Below are 21,591 nucleotides of genomic sequence, written 5' to 3'. Positions count from 1 at the left end.
TGGTAGTTACGTAACGTACCGTCAATATCACAATGTGGTGTTACAGGTAATATAGCTGTAGTAATGGATGGTAAACGTATCATCGTGTACAACTCAACACTCCAGCCCCTGGTCCAGTACCGGGGGGAGGGGATACGGGCCCAGGGGGAGGGGATACAAACCCGGGGTAGGTTTTTTAACTGGACACTGTTCACACCAGACAAGTTTGGTCCTCGTACAGCTGTATATGACAGTAAGGGTAATATAGTTATTACTGACGAGACAAGGAATACAATAGAACTGATAAGTGGAGCAGGGAAGTACATAAAAACACTTCACACAAACAAAGGAGACCAGGGAGTAGTAGGTATACAGAAGGGTGATGTGTTGTGGTCACACTTAAAGTTAGATACAGGAGAGTGGGGACTCAAACTCCTCAAGTATTATAGTGACTGAGTGACTCAACCTTGAGTGAGGGTACAGACAATTTATATCAGTGGACTTAAACAACATTAACTTTACATTGTTATATCATCATACATTTCTCAACATGTATGTACACATTACAAACGGCATGTAATTAATCTTATTTATCGTTAATTTACTGTCCGTATAATTTAGTAAACATATCCCTGTGATACATGTTTCTCAAAACGAAGAATGCGTTTACCCTTTAATGTACGGTAAATATAATTTATAAACATTTCCCTGTGATACATTTCAACTACTGTTTCTCAACATATATAATGTGTTTACCGTTAAATGTACTGCAAATATAATGTTATCAATATATTAAGACCGCGGGATTATAACCACGTCACTGTGATACATTTCAACTACTGTAATGAAATCTGAAATCAACATCCCTGCATGTTTTATGTGTATAACCTGACTCCCCCTTCCTCCTCAAGTGGTTTTTCCCATTTGAATTTAATTGACCCAGAGAGATTTTTTTTTTAAGTTAACATACACAGGTCACGTGACGTCATCAGTAGTATCACCAGTTCCACTCTATGTAACGTGTAGTGTCTTTACGGTGTTTATGTAATAAATGTTTCTTGAATTGATACCGAATAGTTGTTTTTATATTATATCAGTTAATTTTCAGAAAACTCAGCGAGGCTTGACAGCATATGATTGTATATGACATACAGGAATGCCGTAGCCTGAATGACAGTTTATTAGATACAGGAATTCGGTAACCCGAGTTGACAGTATATGAGATACAGGAATTCGGTAGTCCTAGTCGACAGTATATGAGATACAGGAATTCGGTAACCCGAGTTGACAGTATATGAGATACAGGAATTCGGTGACCAGAGTTGACAGTATATGAGATACAGGAATTCGGTAACCCGAGTTGACAGTATATTAATTAGTTGACAGTATATGAGATACAGGAATTCGGTAGTCCGAGTTAACTGTATATGAGATACAGGAATTCGGTAGTCCGAGTTGACAGTATATGAGATACAGGAATTCGGTAACCCGAGTTGACAGTATATGAGATTCAGGAATTCGGTAGTCCGAGTTGACAGTATATGAGATACAGGAATTCGGTAACCTTAGTTGACAGTATATGAGATACAGGAATTCGGTAACCCGAGTTGACAGTATATGAGATACAGGAATTCGGTAAGATACAGGAATTCGGTAGCCTGAATGACAGTTTATTAGATACAGGAATTCGGTAGTCCGAGTTGACAGTATATGAGATACAGGAATTCGGTAGCCTGAATGACAGTATATGAGATACAGGAATTCGGTAGCCTTAGTTGACAGTATATGAGATACAGGAATTCGGTAGCCTTAGTTGACAGTATATGAGATACAGGAATTCGGTAGCCTTAGTTGACAGTATATGAGATACAGGAATTCGGTAGTCCGAGTTGACAGTATATGAGATACAGGAATTCGGTAACCCGAGTTGACAGATATTAGATACTGGAATTCGGTAGCCTTAGTTGACAGTATATGAGATACAGGAATTCGGTAGCCTTAGTTGACAGTATATGAGATACAGGAATTCGGTAGCCTTAGTTGACAGTATATTAGATACAGGAATTCGGTAGCCTTAGTTGACAGTATATGAGATACAGGAATTCGGTAACCCGAGTTGACAGATATTAGATACTGGAATTCGGTAGCCTTAGTTGACAGTATATGAGATACAGGAATTCGGTAGCCTTAGTTGACAGTATATGAGATACAGGAATTCGGTAGCCTTAGTTGACAGTATATTAGATACAGGAATTCGGTAGCCTTAGTTGACAGTATATGAGATACAGGAATTCGGTAGCCTTAGTTGACAGATATTAGATACAGGAATTCGGTAGCCTTAGTTGACAGTATATGAGATACAGGAATTCGGTAGCCTTAGTTGACAGATATTAGATACAGTAATTCGGTAACCCGAGTTGACAGATATTAGATACAGGAATTCGGTAGCCTTAGTTGACAGTATATGAGATACAGGAATTCGGTAGCCTTAGTTGACAGTATATGAGATACAGGAATTCGGTAGTCCGAGTTGACTGTATATGATATATGTAACGTCTGCTCTATTTACACGGGACGTAAAAGTTCGTTTTGGGATGGTTGTGGTGTGATGGACATAATTTAACACAGGATATAAAGTTTACTTACACTTAATAATCCACATGAAAATCCCGAATGAACAATTTAATCCTATGATGTTTCATCCATCTTCCAGACTATCACCGGCGCATTCACACACAAATCCCTGTCTACATATTTACCTCCGAACGGCCTGGTCCGTTTGGTCTGAAAACTACTGGAGAAAACGCCAAAGACTTTATTAACCAATCCTGACCTTTAACCCGGAATATGACACGGGCGTCTCTAAACCCCTATATCGTCATTTCTAATTATAGCACTAGGCACTGACCACTGGTCAAACGAACAGTGTGCTACATAAATGTAATAACTGCTGACTTCAGATGCTTTCGTTTGGTTATTTGACATAGACAATGAATGAAGGTGTAAACCGAAAACGGGTTAATTAACTTCTAATCTAAGGGAAGCAACTCGAATAGATTTGGATGACTATAGCGTACAATGCACTTCCTACACTAGGTAACTTTGAACACATAACATGTAAAACTTGTCTTTAAATAAAACGTATCTACTTAACTCTTAAATATCCTTAATGGTATCTTAAACAACCTATCTATTTCCTAGTTCACTACATATACAGGAATTCAGTAGCCCGAGTTGACAGTATATGAGATACAGGAATTCGGTAGCCCGAGTTGACAGTATGTGATATACAGGAATTCGGTTGCCCGAGTTGACAGTATATGAGATACAGGAATTCGGTAGCCCGAGTTGGGGCGAGTACAAAACCCGGAAAGCACTCAGGCGTGAAGAGCTGACATGAAACTAGAATAAAACGGAAATAAAATGTTCGAAAAGGAGAGATAATTAAAAAAAAACAAAACAAAAAAACAAAACAAAACAAAACATTTGACGATAAATAGTATGGTGTCATTTCTCATCAGAATTTCCAGTGGCATTACTAATCAGAACTTCCGGTGTCATTACATACCAGAACTTCCGGTGTCATTACTTACCAGAACTTCCGGTGTCATTACTAACCAGAACTTCAAGTATCATTACTAATCAGAACTTCCGGTGTCATTACTTATCATAGCTTCCGGTATCATTTCTGACCAGAACTTCCGGTGTCATTACTTACCAGAAATTCCGATGTCATTACTAATCAGAACTTCCGGTGTCATTACTTACCAGAGCTTCCGGTGTCATTACTAATCAGAACTTCCGGTATCATTACTTACCAGAACTTCCGGTGTCATTACTTACCAGAACTTCCGGTGCCATTACTTACCAGAAATTCCGATGTCATTACTAATCAGAACTTCCGGTGTCATTACTTACCAGAACTTCCGGTGTCATTACTAATCAGAACTTCCGGTGTCATTACTAATCAGAACTTCCGGTGTCATTACTTACCAGAACTTCCGGTGTCATTACTTTCCAGAACTTCCAGTGTCATTACTTACCTGAACTTCCGGTGTCATTACTAATCAGAAATTCTGGTATCATTTCTTACCAGAACTTCCGGTGTCATTACTTACCAGAAATTCCGATGTCATTACTAATCAGAACTTCTGGTGTCATTACTTACCAGAACTTCCGGTGTCATTACTAATCAGAACTTCCCTATCATTACTTACCAGAACTTCCGGTGTCATTACTTACCAGAACTTCCGGTGTCATTACTTACCAGAAATTCCGATGTCATTACTAATCAGAACTTCCGGTGTCATTACTTACCAGAACTTCCGGTGTTATTACTAATCAGAACTTCCGGTGTTATTACTAATCAGAACTTCCGGTGTCATTACTTACCAGAACTTCTGGTGTCATTATTTATTGATTTTAACATATTTTATTTGTATCAATATATACAAGAGGATTGGGCACAAGTTTTCAAACTTATATGAAGCCCTTTCCCAATTATCATGATTTTTTACAATTTTTATACAAGATGACATGACATTTGAAATATTAACAATTATATTTGGGGAGAGAGAGAGAGAGAGAGAGAGAGAGAGAGAGAGAGAGAGAGAGAGAGAGAGAGAGAGGGAAAGAGAGAGAGAGCACCCGAGCTAGACAGCTTATGGGGAATATGTTTGTGTTTTAGACCAACATTGTGGGGAAAAACGGTGCTTATGGGGATTCCCGTCGTTCCCCACAAATCGCTCCCCCATATATTCGTAATCAGCGTGAGCGAATCTTTAATAAAAAACTGAAAGTAGAAAAATGCTATTTTTAGACCATTTCAACACTCTCATATTATCACACGACCATGAAATGGAGGTGTAGGAATCATGGGAAATTTCTACTCGGAATGCTTCTAAGTTGTAGCATTAACACGTCATGATTTTGGCGTGAAAATATTCGGCGGAGTCCTGAGCAGGCCAGGGTATTGCGAGGAAAGCAGAACAAGCAAGGTACGTTATTTCTCTCCGATTTATGAGGAAAACATCAAATGAAAGTATTAAATGTAAGACATGGCGAAACCATTACATTGTGTGGACTCGAAATGTGAATGCAAGATTTTTTTCTTTGACACTGACGGAATTGATGTTGCAAAATCATTTGCCGATGAATTTTCTTTGAGTGAATACCAAAATGGATTTTTGATAACATTTAAACAGCATATTGACTTTCGAATTGTAATGCTGTCTTTACAAGATCACAAACTATTTCACATTGTTTACGGAATGACGGAAATGCAGATTTTTGTACCAGCAGCGATGAAATATATCTTGCCTTGACCTATGGGCGAGGGTTAGTAAACAGTTAATCAGGTACAGTAGATTCTACTAATATAAATGCAATGTCCTCAGATCCTGAAAGCTAGCGCTGTATAAAAGTGTAATAATCAGGTCGGGGAAAACCACAAATTTGCGTATAATACGCAAACTGGCCTATTATACGCTAATTGGGGTATGGATTTGTTACGAGTGTTAGTACGGCGGCGATTATTACATCAAGTTTCTAAGTAGCCAATGCTTCAACTAAACATCTTTCAGCAAAATATTATTTATTTTGTCATAAATTAATGCGACTTTGATAAAAAAAATGAAAAAGGTGAGTTTAAATTGATTTGAGCTATTTTTAGTAACAAATCCATATATGAATCACAGGTGCCTGACTCGTTTTATAAAATAATAACATATAGAGTACATATAAGTCTCATTTATATGTACTGTATATGTTATTATTTTATAAAACGAGTCAGGCACCTGTGGCTGAATTTGGCGTATAATAGGCCAATTGGCGTATTACACGCAAATTTGTGGTTTCCCCCGACCTGATAATGTACTACTGTATGCATTGTTACATAATTAACGAGTGGCTCAATGATTAGTATAAAAAACAAAAGGTTTAAATTTATCTGATAACAGTGTAGCGGCTCTAGACCGGGTTGATAGTCGGCGACCAGATAGCTCAATTGGTTGAGCGTCCGTCTAGAGTTCTGAAGGTCCCGGGTTTGAACCCGGTCTAGCCGTGCATTTTTCCTCTCCTGTTACAACAGGGCTAACTAATTAAATTTTACATTTAAAGAGAAATCTTGTGATATCAATATGGTATTAAATATATGTTAGATAACATAATACCATGGTGTGTATTTATGCAAAATTTATAAGATGATGGTATATATTTTTATAATACATTTTTTTTTAAATAAACTTGACTTGGGATGAGGATTTGCCACTTGATTACTGACAAGAACAAGAAATTTTATTCCATTTGCCTAGATTTTTACATGTTACTCATTGTTAGAGGATGATCTAAATAGGCGAATTGAAACACAATACCATGCCATTAGAGACTTGGACAAGTATTTTTTTCCTGGCATTTGAAGTTGTAAAAGAACGTCGGATCGTGCATGATTGCTTAATATTCATGATTTCCAAGAGGCCGTAATTATAGTCTAAAATTTTTCAAGATACCACAATGCCGTTGGTGGGCACCAATATGCAATACCACATGAATATTAGTTTTAAAATTCCATAGGCTTGTTTTCAATAAATAAATTACATGTAACTGTGAGGCAGTGATATATATCAACCAACATAGTGATTCATACATAAGTATTTTTCAGTCCATCACGTGTACCTATCAAATGGCAAGCTTCAGCATAGATTTTCATTGTTCATTATATATATAACTTTGGAATTACATTTTCGGGAAAAATGTTTACGATAGAGAATTGTATATCGAGGCTCAAGTTCATGTATCGTCTGATGAAAACCCAGCTGTTCTACAACAGAATAGGGCAATAAATCAGTTTTAATAAACACAGATATATACCTGGTCACAGTGAAGATGCTTCTTATTTGTTTTTCAATCTAAACGCAACTGCAGAACTGACTAACCTGACTGGATATAAAGGAATATTTTGTTTCGTTCCAAAGATCGACTTAAGAGTGACTTAAAGTGCACCACGTTTCCATTTTAGATAGGATTACATATGACAGTAGATGTAGTGCAGTGGCTTGACGTTGTATAAAACTTATATATAAGTTTCTGCACATGTATGTATGTTAAATACGCTGTTGATTTCCCATTTTTGTTGTCAGGTCCAGGTTTAATTGGAAATAATGCCACGCTTCTGACATACGCTTCATATTCACCACCATTGTATAAGTCGCAGTCAGCTAGACGCTTGATAATTACGTAACTATGCAGACATTACAAGCGTCTGATTGACCAAGACTAGCATAAATGACATTGAGTAATTTTTAGAATCAAACCAAAATATAAGTATACAAACTAAAAACCGAACCGACAACGTTGAACTATGGTTTATTGGTTTTTAACCAAATTAACTGTCGCACCCCTAGAAATAACCACAGTATATGTACCTATGGTATTATGACTAGAGATTACGACGTGTATTAATAATTTTTCAACACTGCCAAAATTTCTTGTCCCCTTTCACCTCTTGTATAGATCTATGATAATACAATGTAGACAAGTATGCATACATTTAATACTTGTATTTTCTTTACTCACAGAACATGGGACGTGGCAAAAAAAAAACCAAGCCTTACAGAAAACAATCTGAATCAAATCAGCCTAAAGGTACCAGTCATACATTTACTAATCTTGATTTTTCATTTATGTGGAATAGAGTGAAGACATAATTTTTATATAACTATATAGTTTACTTATTTATTTTTGTTATTGTCCGCCGTACACCGCCTGTAAACTTTTCACATTTTTAACTTCTTCTCAAGTTCTACCAGTGCGCTACAGTCGCCATCTTGAAAAACACATTTCAAACTTCTTCTGAGTATCATTCTTTTCATTTCAGATGGATCCTGTATATTTGTGAAGCTTGACAAGGGAGTGTGGTGGCCAGGATATGCCTCGGAGGGAAAAGGCTACTTCTATGATGAAGATGAATAGTACGTTATCGCATTCCTTTTTATAGTAATTAGTTTTGAAGTCTGAAGTGACCCTTTTTTAAATTGCCTTAGAACGAATGCAGAAAACATTTTTAATATTCATTGTTGTAGCCCTCCTGTTGAATTGAGACTTGATGAGGTTATATATATATAGCTGATACAATCATGCTTAACACCTATCACATATAGCTATCTGTGATTTAGCAGACAAAGCAGGAAAGGTGAGACATATAATTACGCGTAACTCTTGTTTACTCTTGCAGGTTTTCGTTTGTTTCATCATTTTGTTTTAAGAGTACAGTTAACGTCTTGAATTTGTGAGAAAAATTGCTATAGTTTATATTAGGAAATCATAGGCCCTATATGGGCTGATGGATTTGACCAAAAGGTTCAAATTAACAGAATAATTTCAAAATCAGTAGACTGCTAAAGCTCATGGACTTATTGTTTTATTTTACAGCATAACCCTCAACAAATCTAATTGGAAATATACAGTCAGTGATGAACAGCTGAGGAAATCACTAGGTATTAATTTGTTATAAATTAATCTGTTTTCATAAATCAAAGAGTAAGGCGGGTGCAGATCTTGGAAAATTCTTGAACATTAATGAAAGTCTTGAAAAACCCCTTAAAGATAATTGAAAATCTTGTTATGCTTTGTTATGTAGTATTTTAATATCCATATTGCTTTTTCTTTGAAAAAAAATAAAAATAAAACTAAGAAATAACATTACAAAAACATGAGGTAAACATGTAATTTATACAGATTGCATGACAGTTAATTACTATCACAATAATTCCTTAAAAATATCTCTCGATATAGAAACATTTCAAGCTTTACTATTCAAGTGATGATGTAATTGTATAGCATTTATAAGTACAAAATGGTGCTTGAATTTGGTTGACAATATTTTGAAAACTCCTTAAATTCTGTTTGAAGCCTTAATGTAAGAGCTTAACTTAATTGACCTTTCCAGAATGAGATGTTTTACTTGTTTTGTTTTTTTATATTCCCATGTGATGTTATGAGAATCAATTATATTTTAACAGACAAACTGAAAGGTAGAAATAAAAGGAAATTTTTTGATGATTTGGAAGCAACAAAGTCAAAGGTTAGTTTTTATAAAAAGTGTCCATGCATTTATAAGGTAATACTTGGCAACACCATGAATTTGAATGTTTTGTATATTTATTTAGTAAGAGTATCACATTTTGATTTTCTGAATGAGTTTAAAAGTGACATTGTATGCACCAAAAATCACTGTATATAGCTCTGCTCCCACGCATTGGTATTTATACATGTGATTTCCATTCATGTATGCACTTTCACAGATAGAAGAATGAGACAATACAAATTAGGGCTGTAAAGATACACTGCGGTGCACAGAAAACTATGATAAATTTCTTAGGTTTGGTACACTTTTCATTTTTCGGTATTTTTGTTTGAGTCAGTTTGGTCTGATCTGGTCCATTTTTTAGTATGGATCCAATTTTTGCCGGAAATAATATTTCATGTAATGTAAAATTTGATAGGCTCTCGTGATAAATGCCGTCAAGTAACAAACATGCGTCCTTGTACAATAAGTACATGTATAGTGATATGAAACTTGGCGGGGGTGAAACTAAATTCCCTCAAACACCTTTTTTCCAGACTGCAAATCCCTGTCAATATACCAAAATAATATGCGTCGCCGATGCCATCAAATATGGTGACTCATTTAAAATTTTTATCGCGAGTAGATATCGTGGTATATACATTGTAGTATCATGGCATAAGTATATCATAACAGCCTTAATAAATATGTGTTACAAAACTGCAACTAATATTAGTGAATATTTTATGAAGAGTCTGAACACACTAATAAGGCAAAAAAATATTATTCTTTTGACAATAATGTTCAGGTTCCTGTTAAAATGTACATAGAGCACCCTACGTCCTGTTATGGTTTTAAAAAAAGGTTGTTTGAATGTAATTGAAAAGGTGATTGTTAGTTTAATATAGTGGTTACTGGCCTGATATATACATGCATTTTCCTTTTATGTATTTTCCGCACATCCATGTCTTTAAAAAATGCTACCAATTCATATCTACAGAAAGGCAGTGGAATGACAGGACATGCTGATGGACAAGAAGAGATAGTAGATGATAACATTGATGAACAAGAAAGGCTTGAAGAGAATAGCAAGGTAGATGATGTTCAAGAGAAGATACTGGAGGATGGACAGATGAAGGACGATGACCAAGAGAAGATAGTGAAGGATGGACAGATGAAGGACGATGACCAAGAGAAGATAGTGAAGGATGGACAGATGATGGATGATGACCAAGAGAAGATTGTGAAGGCTGGACAGATGATTGACGATGACCAAGAGAAGATTGTGAAGGACGGACAGATGAAGGACGATGACCAAGAGAAGATTGTGAAGGATGGACAGATGATGGATGATGACCAAGAGAAGATTGTGAAGGATGGACAGATGATTGACGATGACCAAGAGAAGATTGTGAAGGATGGACAGATAAAGGACGATGACCAAGAGAAGATTGTGAAGGATGGACAGATGATGGATGATGACCAAGAGAAGATTGTGAAGGATGGAAAGATGATGGATGATGACCAAGAGAAGATTGTGAAGGATGGACAAATGGTGGATGATGACCAAGAGAAGATTGTGATGGATGGACAGATGAAGGACGATGACCAAGAGATGTTGGTGGAGGATGGAGAGTTAGCAGATGATGAACTAGAAAGGAGATCAAATGATGAACTAGAATGGAGATCAGATGATGAACTAGAGAGCATAACACTAACAGATGGTCATGATGGAAACATGAGTTTCAGATATGATGGAAACATGGTCATGCTGAAGGAAAACAGAGAAGCCTTTAGTGGTTGGTATCTTTTTCATTACTTATACTACTGGTAAAGGGTGTGGATAGGGTAGGGTTGGTAGTTTGGTAAAATTATACATGTTTTATCTATCAGATATGTATTAAAGTTAAGATACCCTACAGGAATTGTTTTATTATTGTACTTAGGGAAAGCTAACTTGCAGTTTTGGTCAGCAATGTTTTAGGAAGTTATTCAAGAAAGAATTTCTTTTAAAAGACTTTCATTTGGTGCTCACAATCTCATCTGCATGTTGGAAAAAATGACATCATTTTATGCTTAAAGAAAATATTTAATTATTCGCCGTTACATTTAAATTATTCAATTATTCCAATTATGTACATATCATTTCTAGTAGTTTGATGCTATGATGAATGTTACATTATTCTTCTTTCACACAGCTGTTAAAGAAAAGCCGGATCTGGAGGAAGTAATGGATTCTTGCAGCGAGGACAGCAACTGCTCGCTGATTTGGCCCATATTGGTATGTATTAAGTTGTCTCCATGACTTGAAAAGAAATGAATTTAATCCAGTACAGCTTTTCCCGTAAAAAGTTTAATTACTCCCTGCCTAGGTCACAGCTGTTCACATTTACATATGATTAACACTTGAGTCTTTTATCATCCATTGTGTAGCACTGCAGATGCTTACCATAGATACTGGATAAAACACATACATTTAGAAGTAAAGATATGATTTTCTACTAGTTCCTTTATAAAATCACAATATCCCAGTGATATTGCCATATAAATTGTATGTATAGTGTAAGTGTACCCAATTTAAAATACCACATTTAAAGTGCCTTTAACATATAACCTAGTTAACCCGAATAACCGATTAATGGATATTTTATGATTTGTTATTTTGTGCATTACAGAGTGTTAGTCTGAGAAAGACCAGAATCTTAAAAAGATGGAAAACCAATGAGTGAGTATATTGTTTATGGGTGTGCATCACATGTTATGAATGTATTAACAGAAGAAGGTTCCCGTTGATTTACATGGTCAAAGTTCAAGGTCACATGACGGGTACATGTGAATTGCGCTGGGATTTTAATGATTATATAATTGTGCATGCAGCTTTAACAAAAAATATCAATGATTGAATGATTTCGCACATGATATCAAACCATGCACCAAACTTATTTTTAAAACAAAAATTCTTTTGATGTTATATACAAATACATTTATTTTGTAGCTCACATAAAGACAGTGATAGTAGTGTTCATGACTATGATTCTGACAGCAGAGACCCTTCTTATAAGCCACAGAAGCCTGATAGACTTGATGATGGGTGGGTATGTATACATGCAATGAACAAAAATATGTAAAACTTGCATGAAATGGTCACATAAAATTACAAATGGATGTTTATACCATTTACACAATCAGCATAATTATTTGTCAGAGATTTCATAAACTCCTGCAAATAACTTGCATTCATGTTGTTAATAATTGTCAAGTGCAGTTTTAGACTTCAAATTTTTGTGTAAAATTTTGGCTTCATGCATTTCAATAGATATTTTACACAATTAAAATTTAAGATGCTGTATTCGTTTCCTTGACCAATTTATATCTCAAACTGTGAAACACATTTTTCCTGTCAGGATCAAGAATCAAAATGTCAACTTTATGATGAATATCAAGATTTCTCTCTGGCAAGTTTGTGAGGAATATTACCTTAAACTTTCTCTCTGGCAAGTTTGTGAGGAATATTACCTTAGAACTTTCTCTCTGGCAAGTTTGTGAGGAATATTACCTTAAACTTTCTCTCCGACAAGTTTGTGAGGAATATTACCTTAAACTTTCTCTCTGGCAAGTTTGTGAGGAATATTAATATTACCTTAGAACTTTCTCTCTGACAAGATTGTGAGGACTACATTTTTTTTTTGTATTACCTTAAACTTTTTCTCTGGCAAGTTTGTGAGGAATATTACCTTAAACTTTCTCTCTGTCAAGTTTGTGAGGAATATTACCTTAAACTTTCTCTCTGTCAAGTTTGTGAGGAATATTACCTTAAACTTTCTCTCTGTCAAGTTTGTGAGAAATATCAGATTATCAAGCATTCTCTCATCTACAACCTATTTTTTCTGTCAAATTTGTGAAGAAAATCAAGCTTACTCTTACCAAGATTGGTTGAAAAATCAGGTCAGGCCTGATGTGGATTCTTTAACCTGATATGAAATATTTTAATTTCTCTCTGAATTTATGGGGAACAAAATTATTGAAATCATTGTCATTGAAATGTTTGCAAATTGTCATTAAAATTTGAAATTAATATGATTAAGTGGAATCTAGAACAAGTTTTAGATTGAGATATGGAGTTTCCTTCTGGTGGATTTGCTTGTTTTGGAAATGATTTTCAATTTAGTGAAATCCTTGCCTTCTGTGGTGATAAGAACATGGATGTATTGGATCTACAGATATGTGGATCAAATTTCATTTTGTTTTATAATTTTTCTGAAATGTTGTGCTGCAAGCAATTTTGCTCTTCTGAAAGGTTCAGTGGGATATTCTACACAATTACGTCTTTGCTGTTATTTTAACTTTGTGTGATCTATCTGAACATAACATGGACTGGAGAATGGATAATGTTATGATAGTATTTGTGGACTATAAAGCCAATTCATGTATTTGTAATTTCAACACCAAAACAGGAACATCAAACATTTAAAAATCTTTGTGATACAAGGTACATATATACAAGTAGCATATACTAAAACTGAGATATTAACTACACATTGAATGAAAACAATTTGGTCCTGGTGTGGAAGTAATTAAGATATTATTATGTATTTGAATTGTTAAGCAGATGACAGTTAGCTAGAATAAGTAAAGATATACATTTTGAATCTTAATCAAATCATTAGAGAGCAGCTGTTATCCAGATGATCTGTGATTTAATTAGCATGTTATGATTATGCTGCACATCTAAGTAATACTGACGGTATTATTTGTTTTTGAAAATACCATTTCTTTCAAATGTTTTAGGTTAGGAATGTAGTCTGAACCCATCATATTTTCATGTTCCTGTATAGTCACAACATTAACATGGCAGTTTCTTGTATAAGGCATAGCTTTAGCAATGTAGACATTTGTTCAGAAAATGTAAATATTTTCTCATTCAGTATTTTATTGATATCCTAATATAAATGATATAAAAACATGCACATCCTATTATGATTTTGGTCTCGCCTTCGACAATAGTCGCGGAAAGTGAAACATAAGGTCACCGTGTTACTTTTACGACGGCGACAGTAACAACGGCCACATCAGTATTTGCGTAAATTAAAGTCTACTTTAAACAGTGTTATTGCCATCCATTTGAATCGAAACTTGGTGAGGTTACTGATACTATAATATTGGATGAACACAACAATTTGTCATTGTTATAAGAATCAAAGTCGCTATATGGCATACTGCACATGTTCTTCCCTGTCTAACCCTTCATTATTGAAAAAATAAGATCAATTCCATGCTATAGAAACATTACAACTTGTTTCTTCTTAAACAAAAACAGTTTTAATACATTTCAGTGAGACAGATGCAAGTGACCACAATGATTCCAGTGCATTGACCATCACCAAGAAAAGAAAGGTATCAATTGAGTCAAACCTGTCTTACGAACCCCTGTTTATATCGACTTACTGTCTAATGCAACCAAATACCTTCAAAGTTTTTATCCCCCTACACTACAGAAACCCTGTATTCAGCCACTAAATCCAGATCACAACAACTTAATGCCCTTAACCTCTAGGTTTCATGTTTAAGATTATTTGGGGCAGTTAGTTGCCAGATACTGAATGTAGGTCGCGATCGGTGTTTTCACTCCGGGTATTCCGGCTTTCATTCAACTACAAAACCTGGCGTACGTTACATTAACTTGTGTTTAAGGTGACCAGCAGTCCTTTTTTACCTTTATGATGGTTCCCTTGACTAATGACTCCATTAAACTTGGCACCTGGGTCAATAATATTTGAGTCTTTGTATTTTTCATAAAACAAACATAGCATGATCACTTTCACCAAAACTTTGAAACCATTCAGTAGCAATAAGTTATTTAATAATTGACTGTGACCGATGGACTTCTTGCTCATTTTACCATTAAAATTTATTTGTGCAATATGGATACAAAATGTACTTATATACTTATTCAACAGTTGCATTAAGTAATTATTTGATACACTGAGAATTGAATAACACCCACATATTGTGGTATAAAATGTATTTTCATGACCCCGCAATAGATCAGCAAATGCATATTTTCATATACCGATGTATATTTTGTTTTAATTTCAGAGCCTTCACTGGAAAAAGAAAGAAAGAAAAAAAAACAGGGTGCCCTGGACCAAAGCTGACACTGAAATCCTTAAGCGCATATTTCATCCATGTATTACATCAAATAAGCCTCCAACAAAAAACGATGTTTTATTAGGGACAAGGAAAAACACTTATGTGAAAACAATGTTCGAAAAAAGAGGTTGGAAGTGTATTAAGTATTACGTTTGGAGCCTGACACAACAGCATCAGAAAAAAAAGATGAGACTTTTGCAAGCATCTTCTTTGCGGAACTAAATCTATGTTATGTTCGTCAAGAAATGTTTTGATTCCAATAATGAAGAGTGTGCCGTTTTTGGTGTTTTACTTTACTTTTATTTACTTGTGACGACGAAATGACTCGGTTGAATTAATTCCATTTCTTGGAAGAACCTAGGATAGAATTATCTACGTACATTTGTTTTGCATCCAATGATACACTGTATATGTACTTATATCAGCAAATGTTAATTGGTGCTCTGAATGAGTTGGACATTTAGTACATACAATTTTCTCCTCACAAAATTTAAATAATTTTCTTGCGAATTCCCTTTGAACATTTAGCTTGAATCCTTATGTCTCCATCACCGTCAGTCTTTGCCTTTGTGGCAAAATCTTCAATGTTTATTCTAAGGCTTCTTCTGTTTCTTAATAATAATTCCATTCACTCTCCAAAATAACTCGTCTTAATTTGATCCAGGGAAATACCTGTGTTTGACATTTAAGTGGCAATGCAAGATATACAAGCGAATGTTTGTTACCACTATTTTTCATTAAAAAAGATAAAATTAGGACCTGATTCATTTGTATGGATGATTTTAAATATATATAATCAATGTCATCAAGGTCATATATTGGAATAAGAAATCCTGACCTTTTACATAGTACTATGGAAGTATTAGAGAACTCTCAATGATAACAAATCTCAGATATAGTGCAGAGGAAAATGTGAAATGTTACATTGTATGTGTTTATTTAATGCAATATTGCATTCAATATTAGTATGATGCCATGTTATTTTCAACTTACTACATTTCATGTTTAAGCCTAAGGCTATTTGGATATTTATACCCTTCGATGCAAAACAATGCAATGTTTGATATCTTTTGAAGACTGAGAGATTTGTTTTTTTGAATTTCAGTTATTGTTTAATTTGGTATTGAAGATAAAAAATGTTCACTGTTGATTTGATTGCGATCTTTACAGCTAGTGCTAGCTATCTAGTTGTTATTATTTGTTTTTGTGTGAATAAATCCATTGTATCAATCAAATCTGTTGAGTTGATGGATTCAGCAGGTGCTTGTGGGGAACAACTTAGTATCTCTCTGTGAAGAGGGTTTATGAGGAATACATTCTCACTGATAAGTGTTTGTGGGGAACATCTTGGTATCTCTCTGTGAAGAGGGTTTATGAGGAATACATTCTCACTGATAAGTGCTTGTGGGGAACAACTTCGTATCTCTCTGTGAAGAGGGTTTATGAGGAATACATTCTCACTGATAAGTGCTTGTGGGGAACAACTTGGTATCTCTCTGTGAAGAGGGTTTATGAGGAATACATTCTCACTGATAAGTGTTTGTGGGGAACATCTTCGTATCTCTGTGAAGAGGGTTTATGGGGAATACACTCTCACTGATAAGTGTTTGTGGGGAACATCTTCGTATCTCTCTGTGAAAAGGCTTTATGATTGATGAATACATTCTCAATGATAAGTATTTTTAGAGAATTTATAGTACTATATTTCTGTCGGGTAGACTTAATATCCATCTGATGAAGGTTTAAAGGGATTATTTTTTGCAGGTATTTTATGGTGAATATTTAGGTCCCCCCTCGATCCCCTCTTGAAGAAAGGGTTTATGAGGCATAAATCTCTTGCGGAGGTGTTCCGAATGATCCCCATAAAATTGTCTTTGCCCCATATACTAAAACGGAGAGAGAACTTGGATATGGTTTAATATTTGGAAATAGCTGAAAGTGTATTTATTTCGGTGGATGCATACGCTGTTGTCCAGATGAAAGTATAGAGAGATTGATGCTGGAAGTTGTGTTCCCCATAACGTCGTGTAGTTACCAATTCCTCATAAGCACCGATTGGCGAGTAAGAGAGAGAGAGAGAGAGAGAGAGGGGGGGGGGGGGGGGGGGAGAGACTGAGAGAGAGAAAGAGAAACAGAGAGACAGAGAGTCAAGGAGAGAGGTATTACGATTCGAATTTATTCAAATATTCAATTGATAAATTTAGTTTAATTTTTTACTAAGCAAACAAAGCAAATCCGATTTCGATAGCAGAAGATTAAACTGTTCGCTGCACAAAAACACACTGCTATTTCTAATGTTCGTTATATCCTGTTCCATGGTAAGCTTTCTCCGTTCGATCCATTGCCTTCTGGAAAAAATATTCGTTTCTCTTGCGCTATCGGAATCGGAAGAGACTTTATAAATACATTTTTTTTAACTGTCAATATATATATGTATGTATAATATTTCACAATATTGATTAAGAAAAGAGAAAACGGGGAATTAAAATCTTCTTTGTGACATAGCTAAGTCATTATTACGAGATACTAATTCGTTATTACGACATAGCTAAGTCGTTATTACGAGATATTAAGTCGTTATAACGACATACCTAAGTCGTTATTACGAGATACTAAGTCGTTATTACGACATAGCTAAGTCGTTATTACGAGATACTATGTCGTTATTACGACATAATATATTTTTTCGCTGTGACCCTAACTGGCTTCCGTACACTTGCAAAGAACCTTAGTTAAAGATTTGATAAACAAGAACTCATCTTTGGTAAATATGTAAATAAATACCAAAAGTTTAATCTAGACAACCTAATTCTATTGATTATAAAACAATACATATACAAAAGTAAATGTTTAGAAATAGATCTTAACCTCGACAGTGCAAACAAATCATGTCAAATTCATTTCAACTAATGATTCTGAATATAAAGGTAAGCTATTTACTCAAATAAATGAATGGTTACAATAGAAATTTCCTGAAAACATGTTTTCTGAAATATTAATATTACCGTTCCTTTCTTAAAGTTTCTTCGTTATGGATTACTTTTCTCCGAGTCAGTGATTTAAAAAAGAACAGTTCAAGTTCGAACACACGTTTATTTTTCTTGCAGTTACCAGCTGTATTGTATCAAATTATTAACAATAATAATATTTACAAGTATTTTACCATCATGATATATAACAATTTTAGAAAATGGAATCTACTATAATCAGGATGTATTAATAACATGTGTTGTTACAACTTGTTTATGCATGTTGTTTTATTCTTGTATTGTGATATAAATTAAAATGAATAAATAATAAATTTAAAAAGTGTAGACTACACCGATTGTAGTCGGGAACAGCCGAACATCACCTTCTCCGGACGAGGTGCCATAAACACCTTCACTTAGAGAAGTCAGCTCGTCACATATATTCACAACAATACATGCATTGCAACAAACATGTTTCCTCAGATGTTATTTAAGAATTGACATTAATTATTTGTTTCTGTTATACAGTCATAACAGAAAAAAACTGGAGTGTACTCTAAATAAACCGCGAAGCGGTTTATGAAGAGAGCACACTCCAGTTTATTTATGTTATGACTGTATAACAGAAAAAAATAATTAATGTTAATTCTTATAACTTAATTTCGTCTTATACACACCAAGATATTTCACTTTCTTTGGCGAACTCTTTTCTGTGATAAATTATTACGCAACGTCACCAGCCAATCAAAAATGACGTTACATTTCGCAACGTCAAAAATTTTGTTATGGAGGTATAACAAAATTGTTTCAGCCAATGGAAATGCGTGTTCCATACAAAGTTAAATGATGATGTTTTGAATGACTATAAAAAGTAACACTACTCAAGGTCTAAGGTAATCTACATTTATTCAGTTTGTACTTAATAACGTAACAGTTTATTGTTCATTTATGCATTGCAAGCGAACAAACAACACACGTATATACTTTTACTACTTCAGTTTTTAGAATGAGTAGCGAGAGTACCACTAATGAAGGTTTGAAGATTTTAAAATGCTACACTACAAAGCGAAGACTGTTTTCCTGTGCAACCAGGTGATACGAAAAACAAAAAGCTTATACAGTATACTGATATGTTCTCAGTAGATACCTATCCAAGCAAAGGCTATATCTCAGGTAGGTGATCGAATCCTGTCTTTTAGCCACATTGATTACCGATCAATATGTAGGCCTTCGTAGCGTAATAAACAAACAGATCAGTTACGTAAAAGTAAGTGCCAAAATTTAACACACATGATAGTAAACGCCTAAATCTGACGCACCAATATTTAACCATCCTATTTTGAGCAGGGTTAGGGTAAGTTTAAGGGTTAGAGTTTAGGTTAGGGTTAGGGTTTAGGTTAGGGTTAGAGTTTAGGTTAGGGTTAGGGTTTAGGTTAGGGCTAGAGTTTAGGTTAGGGTTAGGGTTTAGGTTAGGGTTAGGGTTTAGGTTAGGGTTAGAGTTTAGGTTAGGGCTAGAGTTTAGGTTAGGGTTAGGGTTTAGGTTATGTTAGAGTTTAGGTTAGGGTTAGGGTTTAGGTTAGGGTTAGAGTTTAGGTTAGGGTTAGGGTTTAGGTTAGGGTTAGAGTTTAGGTTAGGGTTAGGGTTTAGGTTAGGGTTAGAGTTAGGGTTAGGGTTAGAGTTTAGGGTAGGGTTAGGGTTAGGGTTGGTAACGCCACAATATCCCAAAGTACGGTAGATTGTTATCATTTTGACAATAAATGACATTTGGTCAATATATGTATGCCTATTCAAGACCTACAAAAATATAGCGTCAAAGATTGTCGTAATGAATCCAAGAAGTTACGAACTTTCAAATGCATCTAATTGATGTATCCTAAGCTAAAATCCTAAACCATTAAAAATGTAGCAGTGTGTGGTAATTTTACACCCCGCGAACGTATTTCGTTAGATTTTATGAAAACCTTTCTTTCAATGTGATACTTTTGCTACTTCAGTTTTTTTCAATGAGTAGCTAAATACCACTATTCAAATTTTAAAAGAATCTTTATTCATTTTGCTTTTATCTAAAATGAAGCAGTTGATTGTTCTTCAACACACCGCAAACGGACAAACAGCATACGTGGTTAGTTAGATTTTATAAATACCTATCAGAGTGCTACTTATGCTACTTAAGTTTCTCGAATGAGTAACAAAAATACCAATATTCAAATTTTAAGTGAACCTTTATTTATTTTTTGTTATTACTAGATCGTCAGTATTTGTTTTGGCACACATAGAAATATACTCTGATAATTAAGACAACAAATCACGGTAAATCAATATTGTTTTAACTCACACGCGTTCAGAAAACCACCATTGAGTTGACCTAAATTGGTAGGGGATGTCTGGAGGTCGTCTGGGCAAGACTGTCTTACTTTACAATGTCCGAAAGCGGCCGTCACATTGTACACGCGTATTAGACAAATGTGTACCTGATGTGTACCTGAAAAATGTGTACCGTGACACCTAGTACACGGAAAAAAGAAGGACATGAGCTTGAAAAAAGTATAACATCGTGACACTTTGTACAGGGTTATTAGATTTAACTGATCGCCTTTTCAAAGTATTTTTGTTCGCAAAAATCAGTTTTTTGCGTTAATGGCCAACAAATCTTCACATTTTGATCAAATCACTGATGAACAAAACGGTATTGAGATGGCCAGACCAAGTGTAGTTAATTTTCAGCTTCACTATCTTCAGTTTCATCAATGAATTGTAAAACTTGGACGGCCAAACGGCCAACCTTTTGATCAACATGTCAAATCTGTTCTCCAATGACAAATGTATTGAAGTTGCAAGTTGATTCCAATGTTGATCGAATTGTACCTGCTGCCCCAGTCGCTTGATCGTAAGAGGCGACTAAATTTGTGATCTGTTCTTTTCTCTTTCTAAACATCTTTCTTATTCACAGTGTCTCCTTTGGCAATGCCTCATTTTGGCTTTTAGATGAGCGTTCGCCGCTGTGAGGAAGGCTTTGGGTTCTGCCCCCTGGCCCGAGACATACCAGAGTCTTTAAAATGGGTAGGTACTACTCCTGCTTAGCCCTCAGCATTTTGGGATTTGGCGACTGGTAGCATAATGTGACCGGGATTGGTGCCCTGATAGGGGTCCTCGGTAGCATGCTTCAGTGAGATAGCACTATAAATCGGCAAAAGCTCCGGACATAACGCATCATCCCAAAACACAAACACCAGTCACCACAAGCATGCATGTCGCACGCACAGGATGCCGTCCTAAAATGACCTGATCCGTTGATATGACGTTAAAGAATAATAAACAAAACCAAACCAAACCAAATGTTGATAAAAGAATACCAACAAAATGCTTTTTCTTAGCTCCGATCCCTCACCAGGTAAATGTGCGATTCTACATTGTTTCACTGAAAAACACATT

General features: G+C 35.1%; 1 protein-coding gene across 1 annotated transcript in view; it reads left to right on the top strand.

Moving 5' to 3' along the window:
* The window catches only part of LOC117332874, a 17,491-nt gene extending 780 nt beyond the window's left edge, over positions 1-16,711 (top strand). The window contains exons 2-12 of the mRNA XM_033891933.1: positions 7,554-7,620; positions 7,853-7,946; positions 8,407-8,471; positions 8,997-9,058; positions 10,041-10,133; positions 10,449-10,839; positions 11,239-11,321; positions 11,716-11,765; positions 12,036-12,131; positions 14,374-14,434; positions 15,137-16,711. Of these exons, the coding sequence (XP_033747824.1) occupies positions 7,554-7,620; positions 7,853-7,946; positions 8,407-8,471; positions 8,997-9,058; positions 10,041-10,133; positions 10,449-10,839; positions 11,239-11,321; positions 11,716-11,765; positions 12,036-12,131; positions 14,374-14,434; positions 15,137-15,412 (1,338 nt within the window). The 3' untranslated portion in view covers positions 15,413-16,711. The remainder of the gene's footprint in view (positions 1-7,553; positions 7,621-7,852; positions 7,947-8,406; positions 8,472-8,996; positions 9,059-10,040; positions 10,134-10,448; positions 10,840-11,238; positions 11,322-11,715; positions 11,766-12,035; positions 12,132-14,373; positions 14,435-15,136) is intronic.
* Positions 16,712-21,591: the final 4,880 nt, after the last annotated feature.

This window comes from Pecten maximus, chromosome 8 (genome assembly GCF_902652985.1).
Source record: "Pecten maximus chromosome 8, xPecMax1.1, whole genome shotgun sequence".
In the NCBI taxonomy this organism is placed as follows: Eukaryota; Metazoa; Mollusca; class Bivalvia; order Pectinida; family Pectinidae; genus Pecten; species Pecten maximus.
The sequence above is the reverse complement of the archived record's forward strand: the minus strand, read 5'-3'. Positions and strand labels throughout refer to the sequence as shown.